Source organism: Hemitrygon akajei, chromosome 7 (assembly GCF_048418815.1).
Source record: "Hemitrygon akajei chromosome 7, sHemAka1.3, whole genome shotgun sequence".
Taxonomy (NCBI): domain Eukaryota; kingdom Metazoa; phylum Chordata; class Chondrichthyes; order Myliobatiformes; family Dasyatidae; genus Hemitrygon; species Hemitrygon akajei.
The window spans coordinates 171,200,933-171,215,440 of record NC_133130.1 but is presented as its reverse complement, the minus strand read 5'-3'; the positions used below and the strand labels follow the sequence as shown (position 1 = coordinate 171,215,440).

At 39.2% G+C, this 14,508-nt stretch overlaps 1 protein-coding gene across 3 annotated transcripts in view; it reads left to right on the top strand.

Moving 5' to 3' along the window:
• The window catches only part of golga1 (golgin A1), an 86,971-nt gene extending 73,176 nt beyond the window's left edge, over nucleotides 1–13,795 (top strand). For all 3 annotated transcript variants that reach the window (XM_073052593.1, XM_073052594.1, XM_073052595.1), the window contains 4 exons: nucleotides 4,870–4,929; nucleotides 7,017–7,196; nucleotides 9,286–9,372; nucleotides 12,273–13,795. In XM_073052593.1, the coding sequence (XP_072908694.1) occupies nucleotides 4,870–4,929; nucleotides 7,017–7,196; nucleotides 9,286–9,372; nucleotides 12,273–12,356 (411 nt within the window). In that variant the 3' untranslated portion in view covers nucleotides 12,357–13,795. The remainder of the gene's footprint in view (nucleotides 1–4,869; nucleotides 4,930–7,016; nucleotides 7,197–9,285; nucleotides 9,373–12,272) is intronic.
• The last annotated feature ends 713 nt before the right edge of the window (nucleotides 13,796–14,508 follow it).

The following is a 14,508-nucleotide window of genomic DNA, read 5'->3' as shown; positions in this document are numbered from 1 at the left end:
ACAGCCTCAGAGTAGACAGGCATCCCTTCAGCATAGAAATTAGGAGGAATTTCTGTAGTCAGAGGGTGGTGATTCTGTAAAATTCATTGCCACAGATAGTTGTGGAGGCTCAATTATTGGGTATATTTGATAAATTCTTTATTAGTAAGGGCATCTAAGGATACGAGAAGGCAGGAGAATGGAGTTGAGAGGAATAATAAATCAGCCATGATGGAATGGTGGAGTAGACTCGATGGGCCGAATGGCCCAATTCTGCTCCTGTGTCTTATGGTCTTACAGTAGCTTGCTTTGAAAGCCCTTTCTTCTAAATAGACCAAAACTAGAATGCTATGCAGGAGGAAAGGGTTAGTTTGATCTTGGAATATATTTAGATGTTGGTACAATATCATAGGCTGAAAGGCCTGTACCGTGCTGCACTGTTCTGTGTTCTGCGCTAATTGGCTGGTATTTCATCAGGCGATCAAACCACAACCAGTCTGCCCCTATCAACCAGACCAAGTTATATAATACCAAATGTGTAAGACGACATCTTCTGAACATTTGCATCTATTTTTCTTGCAACTGAGTATCATGTCATTGCAAAGGAAGCTCTGGTAGAGGCCTTTATCGGTGTCATACTTCAGTGACGGGTTTGAAATGACTCAAGAGGAAACCTGATACAAGATTTTATGTGGGTGCAGAACAGGGTGGATGAGAAGCTTTTTCTGCGAATGGGTGGCACCAGTCCAAGTAATTTACAAAAGTCGCTAACAGATCAAAAAAAACACCACTTCTGATTTTTTTTTTGTTTGTGGATAGAGCTGACAGTATTATCACTTTTAAGGGGTGGTAATGTCATCATGAAGGCGAAGAGAGAACGTGTATGCACAGGTGCAATAAATATCAGAGATACACTATTCACAACAAAACTGTAATTGATAGAATATGTAAGGAAGAACACAACTAACACAAAAATAGAAGTCCATTGTAGTGCAAAGTGGTGATGTGATTAGGGTTGTGCAAGTTGATCTATCCTGGGCCCAACATATTGATACAATTACCAAAAAAATGACAGCGACTATATTTCATTAGGAGTTTGAGAAGACTTGGTTTGTCGCCAAAAACTCTCATAAATTTCTACAAATGTACCATGGAGAACATTCTAACAGGTTGAATCACTGTCTGGTATGGAAGGGCCCACTGCACAGGATCAGATAAAGCTTCAAAAAGTCGTAAACTCAGCCAGCTTCATCATAGATATTAGCCTTCTGAGCATTGAGGACACCTTCAAAAGGTGATGCCTCAAAAAGGTGGCATCCACCACCTGGGACATGCCCTCTTCTCATTGCTACCATCATGGAGGAGTTAACAGGAGCCTGAAGACACACCTCAATGTTTCAAAAACAGCTTCTTCCCCTCTGCAGTCAGATTTCTGAATGGACAATTAATCCATGAATACTACCTCAATATATATTTTCTCTTTTTTTGCATATAGTAATTTTTAAAATTATATATACCTTTTGTAATTTGTGGCTTTTTTATTTCAATATATTGCAATATACTGATACCACAAAACAACAAATTTCACAACACACGTTTGCAAGAAAATGTTTGTGAGCTTTTTGCAATTACCTGGTTTTCTGTATTAATTACTCATAAAATGTGGTCGGATCTTCATCTAAGTCAGAATAATCTGCCTAAGCTAATAACACACAAATTGTACTTTTCAAGTTTTTATTGAACACATTGTTTAATCCTTCACAGTTCAGGCTGGGAAAGTATGTGAACTCTTGTATTTAATAACTGGTAGAATCTCCTTTAGCAGCAATAACCTCCACCAAATGTTTCCTGTAGCTGCTGATCAGACTTGCCAATGGCAAGGAAGAATTTTAAGCCATTCCTCCATACAAAACTGTTTCAGCTCATCAATATTTCTGGGATACTTTGCATAAACAGCCCTCTTCAGTTCATGTCACAGCATCTCAATTGGGTTAACATCTGGAATCTGACTTGGCCATTCCAAAGCATTAATTTTCTTCTTTTTAAACCATTCTGTTGCTGATTTACTCTTGTGTTTTGGATCATTGTCTTGTTACATCATCCAAGTTCTATTAAACTTTAGGTGACAAACTGCTACCCTGACATTCTCCTGTAATATGTCCTGATACAATTTTGAATTCATTGTTCCCTCAATGATTGCAAGCTGTCCAGACCCTGAGGCAGCAAAGCAGCCCCAAACTATGAAGCTCCTTCCATCATACTTCAAAGTTGGAATTGGGTTTTGGTGTTGGTGTGCAGTACCCTTGTATATCCAAACATAGCGGTGTATATTTTTGCCAGATAGTTCAACTTTTGTCTTATCTGTCCACAGAACATTGTCCCAAAAATTTTGTGGAACATCTAGGTGGTCTTTTGCAAACTGAGATTTTTTTGGAGAGCAATGGTTTCCTCTGTGGTGTCCTTTCATGAACACCATTCTTGTTTGGTATTTTTCTTATTGGAACACATGAACAGAGACTTTAGCAAATTCTAGAGATTTCTGTAGGTCTTTTGCTGTTAACTTTTGGATCTTTTTCACCTTCTTCAGCATTGCATGTTGTGCTTTTGGTGTGATCTTTGCAGTATGCCCACTCTTAGGGAGAGTAGCAAAGGTTCTGAATATTCTCCATTTGTAGACAATTTCTCTTACTATGGATTGATGAACACTCAGGTCTTTAGAAGTGCCTTTGTAGACTTCTCCAGGTTCATACATCTCTACAATTCTTCTAAGGTCCTCTGAAAGCTGTTTTGATTGAGGCATGGTGCACATAAAGAGGTTTTTCTTGAGAAGAGCAGACTCTGTCAGTAACTTGACTTTGTGTGCCTTTTTTATAGGACAGGGCATCTCTACGCCCCCACTCTTCCAGTTTCATCTCATTGATTGGAACACGTGACTCTAAATAGCTTTTGTAGAAGGCTTTACTCCAGAGGTCCACATACTTTTTGAACCTAGACTATGATTGTCTAAATGGTGTACTCAGTCTTAACAAGAAGAAGTACAATTGTGTATTATTAATTAGTTTAGGCAGATTGTGTTTGTTTATTATAGTGACTTAGATGAAGATCAGACTACATTTTATGAGTATTTATTGCAAAGCATTCAGAAACCTTTTCTTGCAACTGTATGCTGGTGATATTAAACCTGATTCTGATCCTACTTGAGTACTCTAGATGAAGGCCCATCAATGGCCTACAGTACTGAAGCATAATTTCCTTATCTTTATGTTAGATTCCATTTGTAATTAATTAAACTGGTGCGGCAGATTATTAGGAGAACTCTTAAAATATAAATTATTAATTAAAACAACAATCTTTTCATTGATTGTGAGCCTGCTTCTGTTGTTCTTTTGACTGTTGTGTGCATGCTATGTTGGTGCCAGAATGTGCGGCAACACTTGTGGGCTGCCCCCAGCACATCCTTATGTGTGTTGGATGTTAACGCAAGTGATCCACTTCACTGTCTGTTTCGATGTAGTTGTGATAAATAAATCTGAATCCGAAATTGTTTTTTACATATTAAAGTAAAATATGTTTTAAGAATCCCTTCTCCTTGTCGCTAATGAAATGAGTGGGCTTTTAAGCCTACAAATGCCGACAGAGCAGACTGATGGATGTGATCACTTCTGTCACGTACTAAGTCCTGGAATTACATTTGGGTCTGTGTATATCTGGGACTTGCTGGGAATGACGGAACCCCAGCACCATTTGATTCATTACACCTTCACTTCCTTCCATCCGATCTGTCTTCAAAGTGCATTGCTTAAGGAAGACTAATAACATTGTAAAGGATGCCTGCCACCCTGGCATTTCCTTTCGTACCTTCTGGGAGCTTTAAAGCCTGGACAGACTGAAGGACTGCTTCTTCCCACTACTATAAGACTTCAGACCCAACCACCTCTTTCACACCCCTTCTCAGTGATGCTGCCACCTTCTTGGACTGTTAATTTTATCTCACATGGTTTATGGTTTATTCCATTATTGTAACGGTTTCTTTTTGCACTATTTCAGATTTCACTACAATTGTTGAACCATTCTGCTGCTATGCAGTCACTGTTGTATTTATTACTACTGTGTACACTACTTACTTTGCTAACTTCATGTGAACAAGGAATTTCATTACAACTGGTGTGAATAGACAATAGACTAATGTGAATCTGAACAATGATGCGGAACCTCCTTTGCTGTGTTAAGGTGTGATGGTCCCATTTATTCTCTCATAATCATTCAAAAGCCCCAGAGGAAGTTCATGAGAATGATCATGGAAATGCAAGGGTTAAGTAGAGCATTTAAACTTCTGGAGTTTAGAAGAATGGGGGGTGGGGGTGGGGGAATCTCATTGAAACTTAACAAATATTGAAAGGCCCTAGATAGTGTGGATGTGGAGAGAATGTATCCAATAGTGGGAAAGACTAGGACCAAAGGTCACAGCCTCAGAATAGAAGCATATCCCTTTATATCAGAGATGAGGGGGAGTTCCTTTAGCCAGAGGGTGGTGAATCTTTGGAATTCATTGCCACAGACAGCTGTGGAGCTGTCAATGGGTATATTTAAAGCGGAGGTTGATAGGTTCTTGATTAGTAAGGGCATCAAAGGTTACAGGGAGAAGGCAGGAGAATGGGGTTGAGAGGGATAATAAATCAGCCATGATAGAATGGCGGAGCAGACTCTGTGGGTCCAGAATCCTATTCTGTTTCTATGTCTATGGTCTCATAGTCCATTTATGATTGATCCAAGAAAATGGGAACATTTGAGTATCCATAACCTGGATAAAATTTAAATCAGGATTGTTTTATTAAATAAAGCATAACATCGCTGTGGATTTTATATTTTACTTCTTTTCCTCTCTCAAAGACAATTAAACAGCTGCTCCAGAGACTAGCAGAACTGAAAAAGACTCTGCAGAAGGAACTGGTAAGGCTCCTGTATGAAACTAACCTTTAAAGACATATTAATTAGATTTTAGTTTATTTTTGGGGATCATTTCAAAAAGTGGGTCAGAAAAATGACATCAATATTTGCACATGCGTAAAGTACGGCAGATGCCATTAGCCAGCAGGTCTCTCGACACCCATGGCATAACGTGTAACCTAATACTAAAATAATGTCACCTAGTGAATTGTTCCCAGGATAATTTTCTAATACTTTGCATGACCCAGATTCCATGGAAGTAATAGTACAATTTGAGGGAACTTATCTAGGTGATTGATAACCCATTCAAATTCCTGTGTTTTTACTCCTCGTAAACCCTTGCACGTGTGGTGCACATTGAAACTAGTGAGGCTCTTCCACTTTGAACTGGAACTAACCCACTTTGTTTTCATGTGTATTTAAGCAATCGAATAATGTGTTTGGATTGGCAAAGTGAATTTTGTGGTTTTCTACCCACAGGGAGGCTGGGTAGCTAAGCGGTTAGTTTAATGCTGTTACAGCGCCAGCTGTAAGGTTAGGGTTCAATCCTGCTGTAGTCTGTAAAGAGTTTGTACACTCTCCCCATGACCACGTGGGTTTCCTCTGGGTGCTCCATTTTCTTCCTGCATTCCAAAGATGGACGAGTTAGAACATGCTTTGTTGGCGCCAGAAGCATGATCAGACTTGGGAGCTGCCTCCAGCACATCTCGAACTGTGTATTAGTCATTGACACAAACAGTGCATTACACTGGATTTTTGATATGCACGTGAACAATATGGCTTATGTTTAAAACTAGATGTGGAGAGGGTGTTTCCTATAATGACCAGAGGGCACAGTGTCAGAATAGAGGTAGGTCCATTTATAACTGAGGTGAAGAGGAATTTTTCCAGCAAGAGGGGGGTGAATCTGTGTAATTCATTGCCACAAACATGTGGAGGCCAAGTCATTGGGTCTGTTTAAAGCGATTGAGTGCAGCTATGTTTGATTAGTCAAAGGCTACAGGGAGAAGGCAGGGAAATGGGGTTGAGAGGGATAATAAATCAGCCATGATGGAATGGTGGAGCAGACTTGAATGGTCTAATTCTGCTCCAATGTCTTAGGGTTTAATATTCAGACAAAGGAATTAGTTTAATTTGGCATCATACTTGACACAGACTCATGAGCTGAAGGCAACATTCATGTGTTGCACTGTTCTGTGACCCACATCCCAGAGACATCCAGGTTATTGAATGTTGTAAATTGCCCCAAGTAAGCAGGCAGTTAGTAGAATCTAAGAGGATTTGATGGTAATCTGGGATTATTGCAGATGAAATTTATATCAGCGAGAGTTCAGTGGGTTGAATGGGTCTCTTCATTCTGTATGAATGAGGCATCTTACCATATTTATCTTTAACATGCAAAAAAAAAATAGAAATGCAAGAGTGGACAGTAACTCCAGCATATTTCACCCTGGAGATTATCTTCATAAGTTTAAAAAAGAATTGTATTCACTCAGGGACTGCTTTGACTTTTATGTAGAGAATGTTTTCTGTGTGAATAAGGTGCAGATTTAGACTATTCAGCTGTAACGTTGTGTAGCTTTGAGAATCACTGGGCTTTGACTGTTCTTCAGTACAGATATGTTCTCTGGGGTATGTTCCTTGAGATAGTACAGTTCACATCAGACAGACAAAGTTTCTATTTGTATAATAGGTTTCCTGTTAGAAATTCCAAAACAAATCACAGTCAGGTTTAATATCACTGACATATGTTATGAGATTTATCTTTGCAGCAGGAGTACATAAAATATACTATAAATTACAATAAGAAATATATCTAAAAATTAACTAAGTAGTGCAGAAAAAGAGCAAAAATAGTGAGGTAGTGTTCATGGGTTGGTTCAGTATCATTCAGAAATCTGATGGTGTACAGGAAGAAGCTGTTCCTAAAATGTTGAGTGTGTGTCTTCAGGCTCCTGTACCTCTTCTCTGATGGTAGTAATGAGAAGAGGACATGACCTGGCTGGTGGGGTATGCTTCTGCCAAACAAATTTTGATTTGGTTTTGCTTGTAGCATTTGATTAATGCATTCTAAATCTTTTCAATTAAAGAAAATGAAACCAGAAATGGAGCCCACTGAAGTCCGAGAGAGATCCTGCTTCGAGCCACCAACCACTGTTAGTAATTCCTCCACAGTTGTAAACAATTCTGACCTGAATGACTCCAGGGAGATAAATTTTGATTATCTTAAACATGTCCTCCTCAAGTTCATGTCTGTACGAGAATCAGAGGTAAGTTAATAATAACTCATTAGTTTAAAGTTGATCAGTGGAAATGTATTACTAGAGTCTGTTGAGAGAAATTAAAGTATAGATTGGTGATTGTAATTTAATTAATCAGAGAGGAAGCCCAGCCATGGTTTGGTATTTAAACTCATATAGTGTATGTGAGATTTGGACTTGAGATTCTGTAGTATTAATACAGGAACTGGAAGTAAAGCTTTCAGAAAGGCTTATCCAGTTCTGGCATGCCGACGCTTTTGTTTTCAATAAATCCCATCACACTAACCCTTCCCTATGGGTGTGCAGCTGTCAGGTTTAGGAAACACTTTCCTGGGACGCCACATACTGTAGAGGTTAGCACGATGCTATTACAGCTCCTGGAGTTATGGAGTTCAGAGTTAATTTCCAGCATGGTTTTAGTTGACTGCTCCAGTTTCCTCCCATGGTCCAAAGATGTACCGGGTAGGTTAATTGGTCATAGTAAATTGTCTCATGATTTAAGTTTTGTTGCTGGGTGGCACAGCTCGAAGAGCCAGAAGGGCCTATATCACACTGTATCAGTAAATAAAGTAAATGAATAAGCATAATCTCCCAAAATTCATTAGGCGATTTGTAGAGGTGTTTAAGATTATGAGAGGCAAAGCCAGCGCATTTTTCCCCAGAGTGTCTATGGCCAATACCAGAGGACATCCACTTAAGGTGAGTGGAGGAAAGTTTAAGAGAGATGACAAAGGTCCACACAGAGAACATTAAGTGCCTGCATTTCACTGCTGGGTGTGTGTGGCTGATACAATAGAGGCCTTTAAGAGGCTCTTAGCTAGGCAGATGGGATGTGGATTATGTAAGAGGAAGGGTTGAATAGATCGTGGAATTGGTTTGTATTGGTTGCCACAGCATTGTGGGTCAAAGGCCTGTACTGTGCTGCATACTATATTCTATGTTCAAAAGTTAATTTATTATCAAAGTATATAACTCTTGAAGTTCTCCAGTTCTCTGGATAGCTGTGAAACCAAGAAAGGAAAAGAAAAGAAGGCAGCAGATCATCTACCCCCAAATCCCTCCTCCCACATAAGGAACAAGCAAAACAGATAAGGCACATCGACCCCCAAATCTCTCCTCCTGTACAAAGAAACTAATGAAACGGATCAGGCACGTCGACCCCCAAATCCTTCCTCCAGCACAAAACAAACTGAGAAGATCAGGCGAAAAAACACAGAATAAAAATCTGTAACACTGAAAAATAGAGTCCATAGTTCTATTAGTTCTTATTAGACTACCTGCCTATCATTACTTGTGACAAATAATACTAATCTCTAAAAACATCTAGGGGGTTCTATCAAAGACTGGACATAAGAGTGTTGTAATTTGTTGGCTAAATTCAATAACGTGACATGGATCAGGAATTCCTTTGCCAAGTGGCAAGTGATTTGTTGAAAGATCAATAGTGGAGACAAAATGTTTCTGGAACTACACTGACTGCTCTGGTCATTGTAGCCCAATGTAGTACTTTAATGAATTCCTACTTAAAGGTCTGGGGAAGATTTATTTAAGCATTAAAAAGTGAATCTTGAATAAACTTTTAAAACCTTATATTTAAATTTTTTTTGTGCAAAATTAAGCCATTTGGCCCATCAACTCTGCTCTGCTATTTCATCATGACTGATCCAATTTTCCTCTCAGCCCCAATCTCCTGCCTCCTCCCTGTACCCCTTCAATCCTTGACCAATCAAGAATCTATCAATCTCTGCCTTAAATATACATAAAGACTCGGCCTCCACAGCAGTCTGTGGCAAAGAACTCCACAGAATTGTGACTGCTGCAATTATTTTAGCGTTTTCCTTGCTGATCCATCAGTACTTTCCTGCTGGTGGAAAATAGAAAGGCCTGTTATGTGATATATCTCTAAATTAAAAATATAGGTAGGGTCAGGAATATGCAGGAAATGGACACAGTTAAGGCAGAAGGGATTAGTTGAGCATTTGATTACTAATTAGTTTGGCACAACATTGTGGGCTGAAGAGCCTGTTCTATGTTCTGTATTAGTTTTCAGTGTGATAACTGAAAAAAGTATTAAATTATATTATGTGTTTTGTTGCAGGCCTATCAACTGGTGAAAGCTGTATCAGTGCTACTAAACTTCACACGTGAAGAGGAGAACATGTTAAAGGAATCTTTAGAATACAAGGTATAACATTGTTGCTTTTGTTGGTTCTCCAAGTTAATTGGTACTGTTAACCATTCTTTTCCCTTGGATACAGTTGCTCCTCCACAAATCTTGTGTCATTACCCTTCTCAAAAAAGAATGGGTATTGACCCACCTGCATTGGGAAACTACACCCAGTTCCAAGCTTCTTATCCTCTCCAGTTGTTGAATTTGTTGTAGCCTTTCAAATGTGAACCATTTCTTAGAATCCTTTTTCAATTAAGATCGTAATAAAATAAGGAACAGGAATAGGCCACTCAGCCCCTCAAGCCTGCACTGCTGTTGAAGATGATCATTTATGATGAGCCCCAAAACCTGTATCCCCTTCTAATCCCTATAGTCCACAATTCCAAGATCTAGTGTTTTAGACACACCAAATAATCCAGCCTCAAAAAGCCTCCGGGGGAGCAGAATTCCAGAGACTTACCCTATGTCTTGTATCCTCATAGACCATTTGATACCCTGATTAATCAAGAACCTATTAACCTCCACTTTAAATCTACTCAATGACTTGGCTTCCACAGCCGCCCATGGAAGTAAATTCCACAGATTCACTCCCTCTGGCTAAAGAAATTCCTCTTCATATGTATTCTAAATGGACGTTGCTATAGTCTGAGGCTCTGCTCTCTTGTACTAGATTTACCCACTATAGGAAACATCCTCTCCACGTCCACTCCATCCAGGCCTTTCAATATTTGATAGATTTCAATGAGATTTCACCCCTCCCCATTCTTCTGAACTCCAGCAAGTATAGGCCCAGAGCCAACAAATGCTTCTCATACATTAACCCTTTCATTCTTGGAATCATTCTTCTGAACCCTCTCTGGATCCTCTCCAATGCCAGCTCATCTTTTCTCAGATAAGGAGCCCAAAACTGCTCACAATACTGGTCGTGCGGTCTGACCAATGCCTTATAAAGCCTCAGCATTACATCTTTGCTCTTGTATTCTAATCCTCTCAAAATGAATGCTACCATTGCAGTTGTCCTCCTATTTGTCTTACTACTGACTCGACCTGCATTGTAACCTTTACAGGATCCTGCTCTAGAACTCCCAAGTCCCTTTGGACTATTCTTCTATTCTCTACAGCCCTCAGGTCCCAGATGTTTCAAAAATATGTCTACTTTTTTTAAAATACCCCCAATGATCCAGCCTCAACAACCCTCTGGGGAAGAGAATTTCAGAGATGTACCACCCTCCGTCTGAAATACCTGCTCACCTCAATTTTAAATGACCTCCCTCCCACCCTAATACTATAACCATCTCCCTCCTACAAATCCCGATTTTCAATTTAACTACTGAACTAATATGTTTTTATTAAAGTCATTAAAGACAGCCTATGTGATCATCTGTTCTTCTTGTGATTCTTGACCTGTCAGCTGTTTTTAACAATGTTGACTACATAATCCTGTCCATTACCTCACTAGGTGTTATACTAACAACACACACAAAATGCTGGTGGAACGCAGCAGGTCAGGCAGCATCTATAGGAAAAAGTCCAGTCGACGTTCTGGGACGAAGGGTCTCAGCCCGAAACGTCGACTGGACTTTTTCCTATAGATGCTGCCTGGCCTGCTGCGTTCCACCAGCATTTTGTGTGTGTTTGGATTTCCAGCATCTGCAGATTTCCTCGTGTTAGTGAGGTATACTCACTGGATTCTTATTCAACCAATTGTGGCTAGAGGTTCACCAGCAATGGCTTTTCTTCCACTCATTCTTAGTCTTCTTCTGTTCCTTATCTACACGCCTATCCTGGCATCATCTAATAACATAGTATCATTTCCACCTGTGCAGCTCAGGAAAAGCACTCCCCACCATTGAACACATTTACAAGGACTGCACCACAAGAAAGCAGCATCTGTCATCGAGGACCCCCATTATCCAGGCCATGCTCTCTTCTCACTGTTGCCATCGGGAAGGAGGTACAGGAGCCTTAGGTCCCACACCTGCAGCTTCAGGAACAGTTATTATCTTACAACCATCAGGCTCCTGAACCCACCTGGATAACTTCACTCACAACAACTCTGAACTGATTCCACAACCTACAGACTCATTTTCAAAGACTCTACAACTCATATTCTCACTATTATTTATTTACATTTTTTATTATTTGCACAGTTTATCTTCCTTTGCACATTGGTTGTTTGTTGGTCTTTGTTATGTATGGCTTTATATAATTTCTATTGTAGAGGAGATTTACAAGGGTGTTGCCTGGATTGGGGAGCATGCCTTATGAAAACAGGTTGAGTGAACTCGGCCTTTCCTCCTTGGAGCGACAGAGGATGAGAAGTGACCTGATAAAGGAGTATAAGATGATGAGAGGCATTGATCATGTGGATAGTCAGAGGCTTTTTCACAGGGCTGAAATGGTTGCCACAAGAGGACATAGGTTTAAGGTGCTGGGGAGTAGGTACAGAGGAGATGTCAGGGGTAAGTTTTTTATGCAGAGAGTTGTGAGTGCGCGGAATGGGCTGCCAGCAACGGTGGTGATAGGGTCTTTTAAGAGACTTTTGAATAGATAGATGGAGCTTATAAAAATAGAGGGCTATGGGTAAGCCTAGTAATTTCTGAGGTAGGGTTATGTTCAGCACAACTTTGAGGGCTGAAGGGCCTGTATTGTGCTGTAGGTTTTCTATGTTTCTATTTCTTTATTTTCCTGTAAGTGCCTGCAGGAAAATTAATTTCAAGATAGCATATGGTGACACATACGTACTTTGATAATAAGTTTACTTTCAACTTTGAAATCAGTTTTTGTGTTATTTTACATTTGAGTGAGAGACACAGCTTAAAAGATGCATGCATCAGATGGCCATTGGCATGGAATAATTCATCCAACAAATGTCCTTGATGTGCTTCCTAAACATTATTCTGTATACTTTGCAGATGTCTTGGTTTGGATCTAAGCCTGTCCCTAAAGGTATTGTCCGTCCATCAATATCAGGCCAACCTCCCTCTCATTGGCAGTGAACCAAGTGCAGTGTCTGGAACGTGCACTCTGACAAGAACCATTGACGTAACTCTCTGTACGAACACTACAGCTATTGATAAGATATCCTTATTAATATTATCTGTCACTGTTATGACAGTGTTTTAATACAGGACTACCATTTTACATTTAATAGTACCTGATACTTTATATTACTGCACCTGTTAAATGCAGATGAAGACGTTCTCCTATGGGGAATGATATTCACAGAGAAGAAATGTATTGACAAATTGAAATTCTGTAATATCAAGAGGGACTTTTTGTTTTGGACCTGTAGCTTTATTACAGCCCTGAACAGATTTGAATGAAATACTGTTTGAAGTGACATACTGTCTTACATCTTTGTACATGTGATGCTCCTTCATAAGAAAACATTAACAAATGCTCATAAATGTCAGCTTCTTAAGTTATAATTTTAATTATTAGCATTAGAATATAAAGTTGGGAATAAATCTAAACAAAATGGCAGAATCTCCATCCCCTGGTTACAGGACAGCGGTGCTGTTCATAACCGTTTCCAATTTGATATCACAGTCAAATGTTTATCTCCTTTCCAAAATACTTAATGTGCACATCTGCAGTTGGATTATTTGAATTGATAAAAGCAGGGAAATGAATGAAAGATGATGGTAAAAGAGATCAAGTTTGATATTGTAATCAGTTTTCTCTAACTGGTCCAAAAACATCATTGTAGCCCTTACATGGGCATGAAATACCTCTTAGATATTCTCCACTAGTTGTACATGTCCATGTTGATTCATTGCATCACCTAGAGCAGGGGTTCCCAACCTTTTTATACCTAACTAAGGTTAGGAACTGCTGACCCAGAGCCTTTCCATGTGTTGTTGCTGTTTCAGGGTTATCATGTGTTTTTTTTTTAATTGCAGTATGTGAAAATGGTGCTGGAATCAGAAGCTGGGGCTTTAATGCTTGGTATAAATAGGGCAAGCAAAGGTACAGTTAAATTCACATATACTTGGGCTAATGCAAATTAGAAAGGAATGTGGCATTTCAGGATAGCTTCAAATGGGGACGCTATTGTGTATAGAAACTGGAACAAAGTTGTAACACACCAGATGTATAAATTATTTACAGCTTTCTCAAGGCAGAAATCATCACTGTTGTAATAATGATGTTCCATCAGTATTTTCTTCACCCTGCCATTCATTGAAAGCAAGAGCAACATGTGTAAATAATATAATATATGTTATATGAAAACTAATGCACTTTTATTTGTATAAAAATATGCTGTGGCATGTAATATTTGTACATGCGTTGATTGGCCTTGACAACTAATTTTTCTCCCTCAATGTTGTAAACCTGGACTGGATACAGCAAGTGATGCTCCGTCTAACCAGTGTTTGCTTGGGAATGATTTGTAGGTGCAATACTTTCCAATTAAAACTCCTTTAGACTTAAAGTATTTGTGTCTGGATTCTTTGAAACTTCTGTGCAGTTACTGTAATGGTTGTTGTACTGTATATGGTAGTTTGGGGGGGGGGGGGGGTATTGACATTACTATTTAAATTTCACCCTTCTGAGATAATAAAAAATTCGGCCCTAGCAACAAAATGTAAGATTCAGATGTGCATTTATGTTCTTAATGTATGAGAGATTGGCTGCTATCACTGTCAGGTGACATGGTAAACTTTGCAGTGTCTTTTAAAGGTTTGACATGTCAAGCTGTCGGGTAAATGATATATTTTACTTTCTTATGCTACTATAAAAAGGCACGTTCAGCTGTGTAATGGGGATAAAATTATTCTCTGAGATAACTAAGTGCACAAATGGCAAACTTCCAAAAGCTTCTTTTCAAACTTATTGAAAAATGCACATAAATCAATAGTTCAAACTAACTTGAACTTTTTTCCAGTAGTAGTTGAATATTATCTAAAAGGGGTAGCACATGAAACAACTGTGGTGGAGCTAATGCCTCATGGCTCCAGTGCTTTCTGTGAAGAGTCTGCATGTTCTCCCTACAACTGTGTGGGTTTCCTCCAGCTGCTCAAATTTCCTCCAACATCCCAAAGATGTGAGGGTGGTTAATTCTCCATTCTAAATTGCCCCAAGAGTGTATGAGGGTTTGACTAGAATGTAGAGTGAATAAAATTAGATTAGTGTAGGAATAGTGTA